The 19942-nt window shown below is 52.1% G+C and overlaps 1 protein-coding gene across 1 annotated transcript; it reads right to left on the bottom strand.

Moving 5' to 3' along the window:
• Positions 1–15481: 15481 nt before the first annotated feature.
• On the bottom strand, positions 15482–19478 carry GRIFIN (galectin-related inter-fiber protein). The gene is made up of 4 exons (XM_032606884.1): positions 19443–19478; positions 19121–19200; positions 18865–19024; positions 15482–18346 (listed from the first exon to the last, which is right to left on the bottom strand). The coding sequence occupies exons 1-4, from the start codon at positions 19452–19454 to the stop codon at positions 18176–18178; spliced, it is 423 nt and encodes a 140-aa protein (XP_032462775.1). The 5' UTR covers positions 19455–19478; the 3' UTR covers positions 15482–18175.
• Positions 19479–19942: the final 464 nt, after the last annotated feature.

Genomic DNA, 19942 nt, shown 5'->3' with positions numbered 1-19942 from the left:
CCCAACTGGCATCAGCTCCCAAGAGTTTGAGTGACAGAGCTGGGATATGGGAGACCGCTGCTGAAACCTGCTGCGGGGAAGGGGTCTGGGAGCTGCCCTGGCCTTCTCTAGATCCTGGCCTTCAAGACAGCACCACCTCCTCCTAGAAGCCTCCCCTGGTTTCTCTCCCTATTCCCCTGACAGCTGGGACCTCGCCTTTCCTCGAATCTCCCCACACTTGACCTTCGCTCCTCCACGACTTCAACTTCCACCTGTGGCTTGCCTGCCCCCATGTTGGACAGTTCCAGAACTCACCCAGGCCCAAGTTCTCATGGGGCTCCATCACTTACTTTCTGCCTGGGAGGAAGGTCACTCCCTGCTCGGGCCCCTCTTGGGTGATTCCAGATGTGTGGCTCAGTCTCCTCCAGCCCCTTCCGAGGAATGAAAGCAGCATACAGTCCCTTCTCTTTTTGTGTTACCCAGAGCACAGGGCCAGCAGGATGGGGCTGGACAGGTGGGCTGTGAGAGCAGTGGGGCTGGGCCTCCTGGTCTCGGAGGCAGTGTGGCCGTGAGGTGTGCCCAGCCCTCCCTGCTTCCCTTGGGCACAATCCCTGCCGCTGGGCCTGGGGGCACAGAGCCCCGCTGACTCACAGGACAAAAGGAGGCACATGTTCCTCAACTGGTGACTTTGATTCAAGTTTTGTTAAAAAAAATGTTTTCATGAAAAGAAGCACAAGAATAGAATTCAGAGTTGCTCTGAGTTTTTCAGGTAAAACACAAGATTTTGAAGAAATTCCTCCTTTTAGCGGCCACTCTGTGCTAATAGGAACAGGCTTGGCCACCTTTTATCAAGGTTTACTGGTCACCAGGTACCATCTCGTTGAATCTTCCCAACAACCCTTTGGGCCTTATGTTAGTTTAAAATTTTCTGGTAACCTCCCTAAAAACTAAACAAACAAGAAGTGAAATTAATTTTAGTAATATGTTTGACTCAATATATCCAAAATATTATCATTTCAACTTGTGAATCATATAAAAATTACTTGTAAAATACAGTCTGAGTGACTGGGTGTTTGGTTTTTTGGGTTTTTTTTTTTTTGTACTAAGGCTTCAAAATCCAGTGTATGTTTTACACTTACAGCACATCCCAATTCTGACTAGCCACCTTTCCAGTGCTCAGATAGCCACAATTGGCCAGTGGCTGCCATACTGGACCACGTAACTTTGAGGAGTGGGTTCCGTAGCTATTCCAATTTTACTTTTTCAGATAAGGAAACTGAGGCTAGAGAGAGGTTTGACCAAGGTCGCACGTCCTCGAGGACTCTGCCCAGCACCTACTCCAGGATCGTGGCTCTGTCCCAGGCAGGGGCCTTCCCAGGGGCACTGTCCTGGCCCTTTTGGGGCCAGACGCTGAGCCTACCCTGCAGCCCTGGGAGTCGCCCCCAGTGCTTTCCCTGCCCCTGGGGTGGGGACCGGGCTGGTGCCCCCTGTCCCGCTGCCATGGGCACAAGGAAGATCCCCTCTGGGGAGGGGTCCAGTTCTAAATCGGGGCAGCAGCCAAGGCAGCTGGGGTTCCCAGAGGGTCAGCACAGGGCTGGGCTTGCCTGGTCCTCGGCGCCTCCCACCAGGGGGCAGCCTCGGGTCAGGAATACCGCCTACGGGCGGGGCCTTTGCTCGGGAATCCTAGGGCCTTTCCACGAGCGTGTCTGTGCCCAGGACTCACTGGTCAAAGGGCATGGGCAATTCCACGGCCTGGTCAATCTTCCTGCAGTGATGGGCCCAGACCTTAGGCCGCCCGGGATGAGTAGACGATCTTGAAGTCCTCTGATTGGCCGAGTCTCTATCAGGGGTGGTGGCAAGTCTCTATTAGGGGTGGGTGGGATGTGCCCTGCCCAGAAGCCAGGTAAGGAACTGGCCGGTAGTGGGCACAGGAAGCTCAGAGCCCTGGCTGGCTTTGCCACGAAAGCCTGCAGGGACCCAGTGACCCCATTGAGGGTTAGTGGGCTAGTCGCCCAGGCCTCTGATGCCCATACATCCCCCATCTTCACGGTGGATGCTCCGGGGTCCCCCACACCCAGAGCAGAAGCTGGCAGGAGGTGGCCTCCCCCAGGCTGTCTGGAGGGTGGGGTGGCCCTCACCAGGCCCAAGTTCACGTTCAGCTCCATTACTTGTCTCTCTGAGGAAGGTCACTCCACACCCTGGGCCCCTCTTGGGGGATCCTGGAGATGTGTGGGTTGGCCTGACATGTCCCCAGGACCACCAGGCCCCAGCCTGTCCTCGGGCCTCCTCTATTCTAGGGGTGACCCAGAATACAGACGTGCGCACACGTACATGACGCTACTGGGACGGGCAGGATGGGGCTCCATCCCACCCTGGGTTGGGGGACTGGGGCCACCCTCCAGCACACGCTTGTCCACTTGTGGGGCCTCAAGAGAAGCGTCTCTTTGTGTCTTTTGCCCAACTACTAAGAAGATTTTTTCACGTAGAGCTTTGAGGGTCCTTGCACACTCTAGACGTGCGTCCTTTGTCAGATGTGTGGCTTTTTGCAAATATTTGCTCCTCTTCTGCAGCTGTCGTTTTGTCCTTTAGGAGGGTCTCTTACAGGCAGAAGTTTCTTTGTTTTGATGAGATTCAACTGATTTTTTTCTTTTAGAGACCATGACTTTGGTGTCCAGCCTAAGAACTCTTCACCAAGCCCTGGGTCCCGGAGATCTTCTCCTAAACTATCTTCTAAAAGTTTTGTATTTTACATTTAAATCCGTGGTTAATTTCGAATTGATTTTGAAAAATAAGTTGTGACGTTTAGATGGAAGTTTACTTTTTTGCCTGTGGATATTCAGTCGCTCCAACGTTGTTTACTGAAAAGGCAAATCTTTCCTCCACTGAATCGCTTTTGCACTCTTGTCAAAGCTGGCGGTTCCTAGGCAGGGCTTTTTCCGAGGTCTCTGTTGTTCCCTCAATCTGTGCGTCTACCCTCCGCCCACACCATACAGCACTGATCACTGTTGCTGTCTAATAAGGCTTGAAACTGAGCAGATTAATTCTTCTCACTTTATTCTTCTTTAAAATTGTTTTTTATTCTCCTTTAAACTTAGTGAGTAATTCTTCTCGCTGTATTCTTCTTTAAAATTTGAGTTTGTCTTTCCACATAAATTTTAGCATAATCTTGTCTATTTCTACAAAAAATATTGCTGGGGTTTTTACAGGAAGTGGATTAAGTTTGTATATCAGTTTGGGGAGAAATGACATCTTCACTATGCTGAGCTTTATAATCCACGAACAAGGTCTGTCTCTCCATTATTTAAGTCTTTGATTTCTTTCTTTGGCGTTTTGTAGTTTGCAGTATAAAAGTCCCAAACATGTTTTGTTAATTTGCACCTAGATTTTTTTGTTTTTGTTTTTAGTGATTATAAACGGTATTGTGGGTTTTTTTGCGGTACTTGGGCCTCTCACTGTTGTGGCCTCTCCCGTTGCGGAGCACAGGCTCCGGACGTGCAGGCTCAGTGGCCATGGCTCACGGGCCTAGCCACTCCGTGGCATGTGGGATCTTCCCGGACCGGGGCACGAACCCACGTCCCCTGCATCGGCAGGCGGACTCTCAACCACTGCGCCACCAGGGAAGCCCTGGTATTGTGTTTTTAACACAATAAAATAATACAACAAACACAGATACAATAATACCACAAAATAATAAATGTTTGTTTCTTTAAAAACAGCTTTGTTGATGAAGTAAAATTAACATCACAGAAAAATTTACCCTTTATAAGTGATTTCTAGTAAATTTACAGGGTTATGCAACCATCACCGCAATCCAATTTTGGAACATTTCCGTCATGCCAAAAGTTCCCTCGAGCCCATTTAGCCAATCCCTGCTTCCACTGGAGCCCCAGGCAACTAACTACTGGCCCATTTTCTCTCTCTATTAATCTACCTTTTCTGAGCACTTACAGAGATGGAATCATGCAGTATGTAGTCCTGTGTGTCCGGCTCCACGTAGCGTCATGTTTTTAAGATTCATTCTTTTATTCCATTGTCTGATGGACCTCGTCTTGCTTAGCCATTCCCCAGCTGCTGGGCATTTAGATGGTTTCCAGTTGGAGACTATTATGGAGATACCGCTATGAACATTCACGTACCTCTGTGTGTGGACGTATGTTTTCATTTCTCTTGGGTAGATCCCTGAGAGTGGACATTCTGGGTCGTATGGAAGTTTATGTTTAAACTTTTTAAAGAAATTGCCAGGCTGTTTTACGAAGTGGTTGCACTATTTTGCATTGTCTGCAGCTATGCACGCGGGTTTCAATTTCCCCGCATCCTCACCTACACTTGTTGGCGTCTTTCTGATTCTAGCCAGCCTAGTAGGTATGAAATGGTATCTCAGTGTGGCCTTAATTTGCGTTTTCCTAATGACTAATGATGTTGAGCAGCCTTTTATGTACCTATTATCAATTCACATATCTTTGATGAACTGTCTATGCAGATCTTTTGTCCATTTAAAAATTAGGTTGTCTTCTTATTGAATTGTGTTTGTTATGTATTCTAGATACTAGACCTTTATCAGATATACGCTCTGCAAATACGTTTTTCCCAGTCTATGGCTTGTCTTCTCGTTTTCTTAATGGTGTTTTTTGAGGAGAAGTTTTTATTTATGAAGTCCAGTTTTCAATTTCTGTTATGGATTGTGCTTTTGGTGTCATATCTAACCCAAGATCACAGGGATTTTCTCCTATGTTTTCTTGCAGTTTTAGCTGTTACAGAGAGTCCTCTGATGCATTTTGAGTTAATGTTTGTATTGGGTTGGCCAAAAAGTTCGTTCAGTTAGTGAATACCTTGTTCAATACAGTTCTCGGTGAAAACGAAAAATGTCTTTTATTTTTACTTAAAACCAAACGAGCTTTTTGGCCAACGCAATACATGTTGTGAGGTTTTACTGTTAGTTCGTGTTTGCAAAATCCAATTGTCCTAGCACCATTTGTTGAAGACTATCCCTTCACCATTGAACTGTCTTTGTACTTTCATTGAAAATCATTTGACCATAAACACAATGCTGATTTCTGGATTCTCAGTTCTGTTCTGTTGATCTCTATTCCTATATGCCACTGTCTTAATTACTGTGGCTTTATAGTAAGTTTGAAATTGGGTTGTGTAAGTTTGAAATTGGGTCGTATATGTTCTTTTGTTCTTCTCTTTCAAAATCGTTTTGGCTATTCTAGGTCCTTTGACTTTCCATATAAATTTGGGACTGTCAATCTCTACCCAAAAGAGCCTACCGGGATTTTCATAGAGATTGTATTGAATATACAGTTCAATCTGGGTAGAGTTGAACGTGGACTGTCTCTCCATTTACGTAAATCTTCTTTAAGTTGTCTCAGCAATGTTTTGTCATTTTCGATATACAAGCCTTGCACTTCTTTTGTTACATATGTTCTTAAGCATTTTGTTATTCTTTATGCTACTGTGAATGGAATTGTTTTCTTAATTTCATTTTCAGTATGTTCATTGCTAGTATATAGAAATACAACTGATTTTTCTATCTTAAATCCTGCTACCTTGCTAAACTCAGTTATTAGTTCTAATAGCTTTGGGGGGAGATTCCTTAGGATTTTATACATACAGGAGTATGTCATCTGTGAGCAATGATAGTTTTACTTCTTCCTTTGCAACCTGAATGCCTTTCATTTATTTCTTTTGTTTTATCTCATTTTATTTTTGCTCATTCCACTGGCTGGAGCCTTCAGTATAATGTTGAATAACGGTGGTAAGAGCAGATATCCTTCTTTTGTTCTCGGCGTTAGAGGGGAAATGTAGTCTTTCATCATTAAGCATGGTATTAGCTGTAGCTTTTCATAGATGCCTTTATCAGGTTGAGGAAATTCCCTTCTATTTCTAGTCTGTTTTGAGTTTTTATGTTAGGTGTTAGATGTTAGACTCTGTGAAATGCTTTTCCTGTATCTATTGAGGCGATCCTGTGGTTTTTGTCTTTTATTCTGTTAATGTGGTATATTACATGAATTGATTTGTGAATGTTAAACCAACTTTGCATTCCTGGAATACATCCCACTTGGTCGTGGTGTATGACCCTTTTTACGTGGCACTGCATTCAGTTTGCAATATTTTGTTAAGGATTTTTGCATCGTGTCCATGAGGATGTCGGTCTGTAGTTTTCTTGTGATGCCTTTGCTTTGGTGTAGGGTAATGCTGTCCTCATAGAATGAGCTGGAAAATGTTTCCTCCTTTATACTGTGAAAGATTTGGTTTTATTTCTTCTTTAAATGTTTGGTAGAATTTATCATTAAGGCCATCTGGGATGGACTTTTATTTGTGGGAAGATTTTAAGTTACTAATCCAATTTCCTTGCTACAGGTCTTTTCCAATTTTCAGTTTATTCTTGTCAGTTTTAAAATTTTTAGTCTTGATGAGAATCTGTCCATTTCATCTAAGTTGTTTATTTTGTTGTCATAAAGTTGTTCATAATATTCTCTGATAAGCCTGTATTTCTGTAGGATTGGTGGTATCTCCTCTTTTATTCCTGAATTTGATAGTTTATGTCTTCTGTCCTTTTTTTTGGTCAGTCCAGCTGGAGGTTTATTTTTTTAATTGATATTTTCAAAGAATCAATTTTGGCTTCATTGCTTTTCTTTTTTTTTTAGTTTTTTTAAAAAATATTTATTTATTTATTTATTTATGGCCGTGTCAGGTCTTAGTTGTGGCACGCGGGATCTTTCGTGTGGTGTGCGGGCTTCTCTCTAGTTGTGGTGTGCAGGCTCTCCAGTTGTGGCACATGGGCTTCTCTCTAGCTGTGGCGTGCGGGCTCAGTAGTTGCGGGGTGCAGGCTTAGTTGCCCCGCGGCACGTGGGATCTTAGCTCCTTAACCAGGGATCGAACCCGTGTCCCCTGCATTGGAAGGTGGATTCTCAACCAATGGACCACCAGGGAAGTCCCTTCATTGATTTTCTCTTCTGTTTTTCTGCTTTCTATCATTGATTTCTGCATTAGTCTTTATTATTTCCTTTCTTCTGCTTTCGCTTTGGGTTTAATTTACTCTTCTCTCTCCAGCTTTTAAGGTGTTTTCTGATCTAGGTGTTCAGAGCTATAATTTCCCTCTAAGCATTGCTTTAGTTGCAATGCTTGATATGCTGTGTTTTAATTTTCATTCGGTTTAAAATATTCCCTGTTTTCTCTAGCAATTTCTTCTTTGACTATGTTTTCTTGAAACATGTTGTTTATTTTCCAAATATTTGAGGATTTCCTAGATTGTTTTCTGTTGTTTTTTTCTAACTTAATTCTACTGTGGCTGTAGAATATGCTTTGTGTGTTTTCAGTCCTCTTAAGTATATTGAGACTTGATTTGTGGCCAAGCACATAGTCTATCCTGAGACTTTCAGGTGCACTTGGGAGAGATGTGCTTCTGCCATTGCTGGGTGGAGTGTCTGTACGTGTCAGGTCTAGTTGGCTGCCGTGTTGTTCAAGTCTTCTCTGCCCTTCTTGATTTTCTGACTAGTTGTTCTGTTGGTTATCAAGTGTAGGGTATTGAAATCTCCAACTGCATTGTTTAATTTTTTCCTTCTCGTTCTGTCAGTTTTTGCTTCATGAATTTTGAGGCTCTTGTGTTAGAGATGCATGCACTTTTAATTGCTATATTTTTTTTTTTTTTACCAATTGCTATATTATTATGAAATGTCTCTAGTAGTATGTCTTATCTTAATGTCTATTTTGTCTGATATTAATACAGCCACCCCAGCTCTTTTATGGACAGATGTTTGCATGTGTACCTTTTTCTGTCCATTTTCTTTCATCTATTTGTGTCTGTGAATCTAAGGTTTAGAGAGTATAGCGTTGAATCTTGAGTAAAAAAATTTTTTTTGTAATACAGTCTGAAAACATCTGCCTTTTTAAAAAATTATTTATTTATTTATTTGGCTGAGCCAGGTCTTAGTTGCGGCATGTGGGACCTTTAGTTGCAGCATGTGGGACCTTTAGTTGCGGCATTTAGGATCTAGTTCCCTGACCAGGGATCGAACCCAGGCCCCCTGCATTGGGAGTGCAGAGTCTTAGCCACTGGACCACCAGGGAAGTCCCTGAAAGCATCTGCCTTTTGATTGGGGTGTTTAGACCCAAATTCACTTTTAATGTAATTATTGACATATTTAGTATCTATCAACCTAATTCTCTGATTCTCCTACTCCAGTTGGGTGTACCAAATTCAGTTCGATCCTGACACGAACCACCTGGAGTCACAGACCCACGGGTGAAGTGGACTCCATCCCATGAGGCTGCCCCCACTTCAGACACCAGTTGCAAGCTCTGGGTCCCCAGCCTGCCCTCACTTCTGTCTGACTTAGCTACACGTTCAGAGGTTCCCACAACCCTTGTCTCAGTTTCAGTAATTCACGAGAATGACTCACAGTACTCGAAAAAGCACAACAGTGAGGATTACGGTTATACTACAGAGGCTGCAACTCAGGAACAGCCAGATGGAAGGATGCACAGGGCAACATACAGAAAGCGTGGGGATGGGGGTGCGGAGCTTCATGCCTTCTCTGGGTGCACCATCCTCCAGGCACATCGATGTGCTTGCCAGCCTGGAAGCTCCCAAACCCTGCTGTTTGGGCTTTTTAGAAAGTGTTCCATTACCTAGGCATGGTTGATTAAATCATTGGCCATCAGTGATTGAACTCAATCTGCGGCCCTTTTCCCCTCCCTGGAGGTTGTGGGGAGGCGGCTGAAAGTTCCAACCCTCTAGTCATGCGGTTGGTTCCTTGGGCGCCCAGCCCCCATCCTGGAGCTGTCCAGGGCACCGCCCCATCAAGATCCACCTCATTAGCATAACCTCAGATCTGGCCCCAGAGAGCTTATTATGAATAACAAAAGGCACTCTTAACACTCAGGAAATTCCGAGGGTTTTAGGAGCTCTGTGCCGGGAACCAGGGACACAAAACAAGTTTGTGTTTTAGTATTCTACAATTAGGTTTACATTTTTAATTTTGCTATTTATTTTCTATATTTTCCTGACGTTTTTCTTCTTCGGTTCCTCCCTTATTAACTTCTTTTATGTTAAATAAATATTCTTTTAGTGCACCACTTTAATTTCTCTGTTGATTTTTTTAAACTAGATGTTTAGTTATTTTCTTAGTGGTTGCCCTGGGGATCACATATGCATCTTATCAGCATCTCCTTCTGATTAATACGGACTTAATTCCATAAAACTTATAACTCCATCTTGCCCCATTTTTTTGTGCTATTATTGTCATATGTGTTACATCTATATAGGTCATAAGTACAGTGGTAAAATTATTTATTATATTAAAAATAGTGTTATACTTATTTAGTTATACAATCTTATGTCTTTTAAAGAAGTTAAGAAATCAAAATATATTTACATGGTCTTTTACCTTAATACACATGTTTACCATCCCAGGGCTTTTCACTTATTTCTATAGATTCAAGTTACCATCTTTTGTCATTTCTTCTCACCCTGAAGGACTTCTTTTAGTATTTATTGTAAGATAGGTCTGCTAGCAATGCTTTTCCTAAGGCTTTTTAAACCTAGCAATGTTTTTGACTGTTTTGCTGGATATCGGATTCTGGGTTGATTGCTTTTCCTTTCACCACTTTGAACGTGTCCTTCCACTGGCTCTCCTTGGTTCTGTTAAGCAGTGAGCCGTCATCCTGCCGTTGCTCCTGGATATGCAAGAGTTGTTCTTCTCTTGCTGCTTTCATATCTTTTTTAAAGATTTTTTAAAAACAGTTAGACATTGGATTTTATTTTTATTTTATTTTATTTTATTTTGTGGCCACACCGCACAGCATGTGGCATCTTAGTTCCCTGACCAGGGACCCAACCCGTGCCCCCTGCAGTAGAAGCTCAGTCTTAACCACTGGACCGCCAGGGAACTCCCTGCTTTCCTATTTTTCTCTTTGTGTTTGATTTAACCTTGTGGCCACCACATTATGGCCGGTGCAAGCAGTAGACCCGTCCTCGCATCCTTCGTTCAAGACCCAAGTCCTGGCGGACATCGCCAAATGGCCCATCCTTGGCCGATCCAAGGGATGAAGAGGGGTCCAGCCAGAAGACCCTCCAGATACCTTCAGCCTCTGAGGTGGGATCTTCTGCACCCTGAGACCACATTGCGCAGGGGAGGGACAAGTCTCCAAAGTGAAGTTGCTGTGTGTTTGGAAAGGGACAAGCGAAGCTTTGTCCCTTCCCGCTGCACGGGCAGGAGTTAAGGAAGGTGACAACTTATAGAGAAGATTTGTGCCCAGGTATAGAATTGGTAGAAGGACATTTAGGCAGAGTGGTCAGTGGGAGCAAAAGCTTGGAGACTTGAGGATGTGCGAGCAGCGTGGACTCTGTCCGCCGGGGAACAGGAACTGGTGAAGCCGCCGGCGTTGGCTTGGATGTGTTCGTGGTCCAAGTCACAGTAATACTGTCAGTTTGCTGACGCTCCCTTGCAAAGCCGGGACACCCCGCTCATTGTCTGACTGCCTCAAGCCCTGACTCAGAGCCTCAGCCAAGGCCGGCCCTGACTCCGCAGTGCCCTTCTTCTCCAGGCCTCCCCACCTACCAAAGCCAGGGCCCGCTCACCGCCGCGGGGCTGCTGAGAGGCGGCAGCGTGGGAAAGCACTTGTCATTGTGCCAGCCCTGGCCCTTGCATGCTCGCCACACTCTGACTCCCAAACAATGCCAGCCTCTGAGCAGGGCCATGGGTGGGCCGTAACCATGGCGAGGGCCCTGCCAGGCAGCAGAGCCAACTGCCCGTCCAGGGTCAGCCGGGCCTGGGCCCTGGTTACCGCTTTGTCCTGCAGGCTGGAACTGGTCCCGGCTAGCAGGCTCTGAATGGCTGGCTGTCAGGGAGGGCAATGCTTACTGCAAGGAATGAAGCTCTTGGCTGGAGAGAGGGTTGGGCTTGAGGTGAGGGTAGCTGAGCTGCCTCCAGGGTCCTGAGACCACAGCCAGGTTCAGGTGGGAGCACGGCCGGGTCACCGTGCTACGGGCAGTGCCTTCCCACAGGCCCCAGGAACACCTCCACCCCTCCCCCGCCGCCACCCTCTGCGCTGCCCCCTCCACAGGCGCAGAGCCTGGTGCCCCCGGAAGGAGGCTGCCCCCTTCTCCAAATTCCGGGATGTGCCGGGCAGCTGGCCAGAGTACGCAGGGTCCCCTCCAGCCTTCCCCTGGGCGCCTTCACAGCCTGGATGCGTCACGGCCACTGGCTCTGCCCGCTTCCCACTACCTGCCTGTCGCAGTGGCTCCCCTCTCCGCCTGGCAGGAACTGGGCATGAGTGTGTGGTCAGAGTCACCCTCCCCAAACTGTGTTTACAAAACCCACATTTGCAAACTCGAGGCCTCATTTTTAAAAAAGGAGTAAGGAGAAAAGCAATACAAATAGCACTGAATATATATATATATATATATTTTTTTTTTTTCCCCAACCACGCCCACACAAATATCTAAAAGACTCGGGGACCAGATTGCCTGGGTTCAAATCCCAGCTCTGCCAAGGACATGCTGTGTGACCTCAGGCCAATGTCTTCCCCTCTCTGTGTCTGAGATCCCTCATCTATAAAAATCAACAACGGGACCAATCTCATAGGGCTCTTGTGAAGATAAGAGGGGTCAACCTCTAAGCGTTTAGAAAGAACGTCTGCTCTGCTGAGTCCCTGGAGGCCTGGCCCCATGACCCAACCTGCACAGTTCTCATACTTTTCATGGGCGAGCCCCCTCTCAGCAAGGTGAGCCCCCGGAGCTGGGATTCCTTTAACCCCTGAAATCATCGCTGAGACCCCAAGTGGGAAGGGACAGTGAACAGAGAGGGAATGAGTGTGGGGGATTGGGAGTGTGGCCCAGACTCTGGAGGAAAGCTGCCCCTCCCCCAGGGAACAGGATGTAACTGTCAGAGGTGCTACCCACCCCCCCAAGCTGGGAATGGGACCCTGCCCCACTGGAGGGGCCTCAGAGGAGGGGGGAGGGAGGGCCTCAGGGGGAGGGTTGGGGGGGTGGCCCTTGTCTGTCCCAGTTTATCTGCTCCCAGCTGTTTTCTCCTCTACTTGGAGCCGTCTCAGCCCCCCACCCAGGTGCTCTGGCCTGCTTTGCCCGTCCTGGGGAGGAGTGCTGGGACCCAGGCCCGGCCGGAGGGCCAGGGAGGTCTGGGGAGGGGACTTTCCTCCCATCTGGTCTCCCTACCCACGGGCACCGAAAATGGGGCTGGGGGGTGAGGGCTGCAGCGCAGTGACGCCAGCAGGACCCCCATCTGCAAAACAGAGGCAGTGACCCTCACCCAAAACCTGAGCCACGACCCAGACGGGAGGCTGACCCCCTTCTCCGTAGGACACCACTGCCATGGGCCTCCCATGGGGACAAGCCACGCCCCCAGGACTTGCCGGGCTACCTGCCAGAGTGGACTCTCCCAGGGTCAGGCACCCACACCAGCACCTGCTCAACCTCCCACAGGAGAACCAGTGGACCCGGAAGACAGGGCTGTGGGCTCAATGCCCACTTGAGGAGCCCCACCTCCTACGAGTCAGCTGACATCCATGAGACGCCCTTCAAGGAAGGGCTGCTGCTCATGGGGCTGGGGTGGGGGCTTGACCTTGCCTGGGACCCTCACCCAGGGGGCTGGAGCCGAGGGCCTCTTGGTGCTGAAAAGACAGCTCCAGCCCACGGGGTGGGGAGGCAGTAAGCTCGGGAGGGACACGCCTCTTACCCAAGGCTGTGATACACGGGGACTGGGGGGGTCGGGCCCCAGCCAGCGGGGGGAGGGGAGCTGGGACAAGCAACAGGTCTGACCACAGCCTCCCACTAGTGTTAATACCTTGCCCTGCTTCGCCACTCTCCACGGGCCAAGTGTCCTCTGCCCAGCAGCCCTGGGGCCCCCACAGGCATACAGGGATGGGTGGTTACCCCATTTTGCAGAAGGCAAAACTGAGGCTTCAATAGAGAAGAGCCCTAAACAAGTAGTGAACTTTAGTTAAGGATGTTCGTGCTGAAGTATCCGGGGTGAAGGGCTGATGTCACCCCTTACTTTGAAATGTATGCGAATCCAGGACGGATCCATATGCGATAGAGCCATGGAACAAAACGTTAACTGTTGATTCCAGATAGTGGGGACTTGGGTGTTCGCCGAAAATTATTTCAACTTTTCCACGCGTTTGAAAATTTTCACGACAAAATGTTGGGGGGAATTAAAAATGAATATTTAAGGTGGGTGCTCCAGCCTACTCCAGCCCAGCAGGTCCCGGTCACCTGCAACCAGGTTTCCCAAGTCCCTCCAGAGACGGTCAGTGCGTGTTGAGGATCTACATAGCTATACTTTTTGTTTCACTGATGTAGCAGACCTTGCCGCATATGGGCTGCTCCCCTCACTGCTGCAGCCAGCAACCCTGTGGGACACTCACACTGTAGGCGAGTCCCTGCGTGGGACCTCTGGGCCTGCAGGGCCCCCAGTGACAGGCCGCACCCACACCACTGGGAACTACGAGTCACTTCCCTCCTCCTGGGAGCTGCCTTGGGGGTCCAAGGTTTGCCACTCAAGCTCGGCTTCTGCCCTAAGCAGAGAGGAACCGCACTAAGGGTGTCACTGTAGCCCCCTAAGCATATTGCCCTGGTGGCCCCCAGCCCTCCTGGGTCAGGCTGAGACACACTTGGAGCTCAGTGTCGGCCTCTCCCGGCAGCCCCTGTGCTCGTGGTGGCCATAAAGGAGCCGTGGCAGCCATTCCTCAGCCAGAGGCAGGAGTCAGGTGAGCTGAGGTACAGGAATTCTGGGGTGTGGTGTGGGAGGAGCCCTCAGCTGTGCCAGGCCAGGCTGGAGACGTCCACGGACCCTGGCAGGGAGCAGCTCCGGCCCGACCCTGTTCTCCTCCATGGGAGGGCCAGGGGTCACACCGACCGTATCCTGCTGCACTTGGCAGGCCCCACCCACTATGCAGAATTGGAAACTGAGGCTCAGGGAAATTGTAATTTTCTCAAGTCCATCATTCAGCCCAGGACCAGGGCCTGGGTTCTGCAGTCGGTAGGACAGGGAGGGCCTGGCCAGACCTGATTCTCCGTGTCTCAGCATCTGGCCTCGGGCCCAGGCTCTCATTCTGCAGGAACTCAAACCTTGAGCCCAGGAATGCAGACCCCACCTGTCCCAGCCCTGGAAGTGGGTCTCTGCAACCTGCAGCTGGGGTTGAGGCAAACCCATGCCTGGCGCCCTCTGCTGGTCTGTGTGTTCCTCACGGGGTGGAGAGGCCTTAAGAATGTGCGGAGGGAGGGCAGGAAGGCAGCTCCCCGCCCAAGGTGACCTGTAACCCCCTCCTGACGGAACGAGACAGGGCAAAAGTGTTGAACTAGTCACCCCCAGGGCAGCTCGGAGGTTGATACGTTGTTTAGTATACATAGTGGCCAGTATTTAGAAACAGAGGTTATCGGACAGCAACTTAACTTCAGGTTTTTTTTAAATCAGAATATCTGCCCACTCCGGACCCACGTTTTCCTGTGGACCCACGTTTTCCTGTGCATAATTGGAAGGAGCTGAACACAATGGGGTAAGTCCTTTCCCATTAGCCACAGGCCCCACCAGTCCCTATTGCCCTATCTGCCTCATTTAGTCACATGGCCCCATGGGCATTTGAACTCTCTCCTTGACCATCAGAGAGCCTGGCTCCTTTGGCCAGTCGGTGGTGTTGGAAGCCTGTAGACCTAACTCTCCAAGGCCCAAGCCTTCTCACCAAGGCAGCTGTGACTCCTCAGACAGGCCCAGCCCAGTGGATCTGCCCCTCATACACACTACCCAGAGAACTGAGGGGAGGACAGGTCCTCTGAGAGATTTTATTTGGCTTGCCAGGGGCAGGGGCTGCCTGGGTTCACCCCTTACAGCTCCTTTTGCTGGAACACAGCACCCTGATGATGTCCTTGGATCTCTGTAGGGTGTCAAGGAATGTGTGGGCTCCTTCCGAGGGGCTTCTGCCATGGCACAGGGGAGGGACGGGAATGCATGGGGGGAGGAGGAGAATTTGCTTCCAGTCAGCAGGGAAATGGGCTACTATGGTAGGTAGTGAGCTGCCTGTCCCTAGAAGGGTTCGAGCAGGGTGTGGTTCCATTAATTTAATAGATATTTATTCGTGCCTCCAGTGTGCCAGGCTCTGTTCCAGGCATCAGAAATCCAATGGTGAGCACATAGGCCAGCTGGCCCACATCCAGGAGCTGACTGTCCGGCTGGCAAACCTGTGAGCAGGTAGATCTGTGAACCATAATTTGCTGCTTGGGAACAAATGCAACAGCGATGGAGAATAAATTCAGCCAGATGCTAGAGGTCCCTCTGCGGAGGCAGCATCTAGAAGAGAGGCCTGTGTAATGAGAAGGAGCCGGCCAGGCTGAGCGCTGGGGAAGAGTGTCCGGGGGAGATGCCAGTGCAAAGGCCCTGGGGCAGAGACGGCTCAGTGTGTTCCAGGATTGGAAGGAGGCGGACAAACGGGGAGAGCTGGAGCCGGAGGTGCGAGGCCTTCGGGCGTGGAGGGGCGGGGTTGGGTTTGTTCTCATCTCCCAAGTGTGGGGACCACCTTAAACAAGACGGGAGCCTGCAGTAGAGGCCTTATCGGTCCACAGCCCCTGTTGGGAGGGCCATCGCTAACTTGTTCAAGGCTCTAAGTGGTTTTGTCCACGTCAATCATTCATTTATTCACTTACTTGTTCAGCAAACATTTCCAGAGCTAGATGTGCTCTGGAGCAGCTGGGGCCGGGGGCCTGGAGTGAGACCTGGTCCCCGACTTCCAGAAGAGGCAGTGTGATGAGGGCAGGAAGGAGGTAGAGGGAAGCAGAGGTCAAGGAGGGCTTCCCAGAGGAGGCGTCCTCTGAGCCGAGGGAGGAGCCGATGGTTCTGTCCAAGGGGCTGTGGTGCTGAGACGGGGCACAGTTACAGATGGGCACCTCCACTGTGTGCTGAGAGCAGTGAGGTCACGGAAGGGTTACCACATGGCGCATAGCCCCTGCCGCAGGACCTTCTGAGACCGTAGCTGCCTGCACCCCATTTCGTAGCTGGGGAGACCGAGGCTCAAGGACGCAGTGGGCCTGCAGCCCCTGAGGTCTGAGTTGCCCCACAGAAGGGCTGATTCGAAGCTGACTCAGCTCAGGGCCAACGTCGAGGGACGGGGTGTGTGTGTGTGTGTGTGCGCGCGCGCGCGCTTGAAGCCTGTCAGATATTTGAGCTCCATCCCTCATCTGCTGAGCAGCCCTAGGCAAGTCACTTACCCTCTCTAAGCCTGTTTCACATCTGTAAAAGGAGCGTGGCTCTCCATACCTGGACAAGTGCTTGCGAGATGGTGCTGACCCGGCCCTCAGGTGGAGCCCAGCAAAATTCGGAGTCAGTGTGTCTGCCTCTGAGCCCAGGCTGTCCGCAGGCTCAGCAGCAGCCGCCCCAAACTGAAGAAGCTAAAACCTGGCATGTTCTGTCCTTCCCCCCCTCCCACCTTACATTGCTGTTGGGGAGGCAGAGTTTCACCGGGAGGGGAGCCTTTTGTCTGCAGGGAGACCGGGCCCAGAGAGGGTGAGTAGCCAGCTCGGGTCGCAAAGCAGGGGGCCTGCACCACGAGCGGGGAAGCCCCATCGGTGGGCTCGGCGTCCCCAGGGGCAGGAGAAGCCTCGCCCCTTCCCTGCCAACCCAGTCCTTCCCAGGGCCTGGTTGGCTACCCATCCACCAGCCCACCAGCCCCCAGCCCCTCCCGGTTGACACAAAAGGCCAGGCCTCCTGCAGGAGGGGGCGGGAAGGGGCTCCTGGGCCAGCTGGGCCACGGACACAGACGGGGAAGTGAGCGGAGACAGGAAGGAAGCTGCACTGCTGGAGTCTGGGGCCACCATTGTCTCACCTGGGGGCGGGGGCACCGCCGTCTCCCCTCTACCCTGCTCAGCTGCCGCCCACCCTGGATGGTTCCTCAGCTCCAGAGGGCACTGGGTCGCTGGGCCCTCCCCTCCGTGGGCCCCACCCTGCTGCTGACTTCTTCCCCGACCCAGCCTCAGTTTCCCCAGTTGTAAAGCTTAGAGGGCAAGATGCTTGGGGCAGATGTGTGTCCTGCCAGGAATCCCACGGCAGGTGATGTCATGACGAGTGCCAGCCACTTCTCTAGCGCTTCTCCTGAGTCAGCTCCTGGAGCCTCACGGTTCCCGATGGCTTGAGGGCTCTCTTTGTGCCCAGAAGTTCAGGAACTTGGCCAAGGTCGCACATCGGGGCAGCAGAGCTGCAACTCAGATCGAGACAGCCGGTTCTACACCCCACCCTTCTGTCTGTGATACCACTGACCTGCGACTTTTCTTTAAATAATTCACTTGTAAAGGGTGAACACCGGCTAAGCCTCATCCTAAACTGTGACATCACCATTTTAATTGAGATGGACAGAGAGATGGTTGGGTGAGCTGAGCTCGGAAGCCAGGGGCCGGGGGACTCGCAGCTGTGCTCACTGTCCAGGGCTCCCTCCTCCCCCACCACACGTACAGAAGTGGGCAGGGACAGGAATTGCAGGAGGGACCCTTCCGTGTACCCTACGGGAAGTAGGGCAAAGAGGAAGCTTTGGGACCTCTCAGTAGACTGCCCTGGGCTGGGGGCTGAGGGCGGAGCCGGAGGGTGTGAGTGTCCTGGGTGAAGACCGGCTGGGACCTTCTGGCCTGTGGCCAGGAGCCCTCCCCTCCTCGGATCTCATCACCACTCCCCACCCCCAGATAGGGGCCTCCCCACAAGCCTGTGTCCATCCCAGCACCCCCCACCCCAGACCCTCAGTGTCCTGGGGGTGAGGTAAGGGGCTGGACCACCACCAGGACGTAGGTCTCAGGGACCCCTGACCCCTAGCCCAGGGGAGGGTGTCCAGGGCTGCTTCGAATGGCCCCACCCCACCCCAGCCCATCCCCCTCTCCAAGTAGCCAAGCTCCTGCAGCCTGCTTAAATTTTATTGAAGGTGGAGCTGGAGTGGGGCGCCCAGAACCACAGGGCCCTCCCCCCAGCTTCCCCAGCGTGGGTTTCACTGGACGTGGGATGGCCAATGGCCAAGGCTCGATCCTGGGACTTCAGACACAGCTCAGTAGCCCACATCCCTGCAAGCATCCAAGACACCCGCCTCAGCTCCAGCCCCACCCCTGCACAGACTCAGCAGATGGGGACAGGGCAAGCCCACAGCCCCCTCCCAGGCGAATGGGGCCCCGGGATAAAGATGCTCTGTGGGCGGGGCGGGAACATTACTCCCAGCTCAGGCCTCTCCTGGCCAGCTCCACCTGGGCCAGGCGGTGGTCGCTCAGCACCTGCACCCGGGTGATGGCGGCCAGCGGCCTGTGGCGGTGGGAGAACTGCAGCACCTTGTGCTCCTGGGCGTGGACGTGGAAGTGCTCCGCATCCGAGCTGACCTCCATCTGCGGACGGGAGGCCAGTGACCCACGGCCCGCTGGGCCTGCGACCTGCTCCTGCACTGAGCTCCAAGAGCTCTGAGTCCAGGAAGCATAGCCGGGGGCCCAGGGTTCCCTGAGCACGTGGAACCGCCGTCATGCAGGCCCGCCCCATGGGAGTTCTGAACCCCCAGCTGGGAGTCCCTCCCTCTCTCCTCAGAGGGGTGGCTGGCGGCCAGGGGGTGGGCACCCTGTTGCACCCCCCAGAGCCAGCAGTGAGACTCCCGCACTGGCCCTTTTACCCGTAAGCATCTCTAATAAGCCCCCTCCCCCAGGGGCTCCCGGTGGGGACAGCAGTGCTGCTGGAAGCCAGGGGTACAGGGAGCCCTAGATGCTACACAGCATCCTTCCCACAAAGCAGCAGGTGGCCCTGATGTGTCCACAGGCACCCCCACCTCCGCCTCCCTGCCCCTCCCCCTAGGGCCTCGCCCACCCCACCCCATGGGTTCCCCTGCCTCCCAAGGGCCTCGCCCCACTCCCGTCACCTCAAAGGGCTCCCCGAGCACCAGCGGGAAGACATTGGACACCTCCTCCTTGCCCCAGTGGCCGCCCTGGAAGGTGTTGGCCACGATGGTGGCGCTGGAGAACCGGGGCTTGATGTGGAAGACGATGTCCCCTGTCTCCGACAGGAAGTTGATCTCAAACCTGGGGGCGTCGTGAGGTTCGTGAGGGCAGCGAACGGCTGGGCAGTCGCCCACCCAAGGCCAAGGAGGGGACCCTGGGGAGGGCGCTGTCCCTTACTTGTCCTCTCCAGAGTCAGAGTGTCCCTGGACTAGCAGGTTCCAGCCCGGGGCCAGGCCCCCTGCATAGAAGGCTTCAAACTGCAGGCAGAAGAGGGGACAGAGGGCCCTGTGTCTGTGGCATCCTCCCCCTCCGGTACTCCACTTGTCCAGGCGTCCCCCAAAGTGCACGCACTTTGCCCGGACCCTGGCCCTCTGAGCAGCATTCCCTCTCAGCCTGAGGGTCTCGTGGGAGGGCAGCTCTGTGGGGGAGGAGCACAGCTGACTGGGGGACCCTCCCCGCTGGCCCTGCTCCCTTCTCCCCAAGTCCAGGTCTCACCCACCTGCAGTGTCATCTCTCCAGCTTCTGCCGGGAGCAGCGCGGGGCCTGGGGATATAGGCGGGCCGGGCTGGGCGGGGGCTCGGGAGCCGCACCCCAGGGGTGGCTGGTGAGGTCACTGTGCCTTTCCCTGCCCCCACCTCTCCCTCCGTCCTCAGCCTCTCGCCCTCCCCCACCAGCAGGTCCTCCATTCAAGCTCCAGGGACAGGGCGGCCCCCTCCCCACCCCCATCGCCTCGGGGCCTGTCTGCCTCTCAAAGTCCACCTCGCTTCTTAGGATCCTTCAGGCACCTGGGAAAGCAGCTTCTCCCCCATTTTTGTGGGAAGGGCGTGGCTGAGGCAGCCCCCCCACCCCGCCTCCAGGATCTCAGGGACCCACACCCTCCCATGTGGTCAAGCGAGGAGGGGCCGGGGAGGATGCCTACCAGGCCTGCCCGGCCTTCGGGGCCGTCAGACCACCTGGTGTCTCCAGCCTGTGCCCCCAGCCCAGCGCAGCCCAGCCTCC

Source organism: Phocoena sinus, chromosome 15 (genome assembly GCF_008692025.1).
Source record: "Phocoena sinus isolate mPhoSin1 chromosome 15, mPhoSin1.pri, whole genome shotgun sequence".
NCBI classification, from domain to species: domain Eukaryota; kingdom Metazoa; phylum Chordata; class Mammalia; order Artiodactyla; family Phocoenidae; genus Phocoena; species Phocoena sinus.
The sequence above is the reverse complement of the archived record's forward strand: the minus strand, read 5'-3'. Positions and strand labels throughout refer to the sequence as shown.

Bases quoted from the DNA above. Each gene is read 5' to 3' on its own strand.
- GRIFIN (XM_032606884.1), bottom strand. The intron at 19,025-19,120 runs GTAAGGGACAGC...CGACGCCCCCAG, and splicing joins TCTGACTCTGGAGAGGACAA to GTTTGAGATCAACTTCCTGT. The intron at 18,347-18,864 runs GTGACGGGAGTG...TCCCGTCCGCAG, and splicing joins TGCTCGGGGAGCCCTTTGAG to ATGGAGGTCAGCTCGGATGC.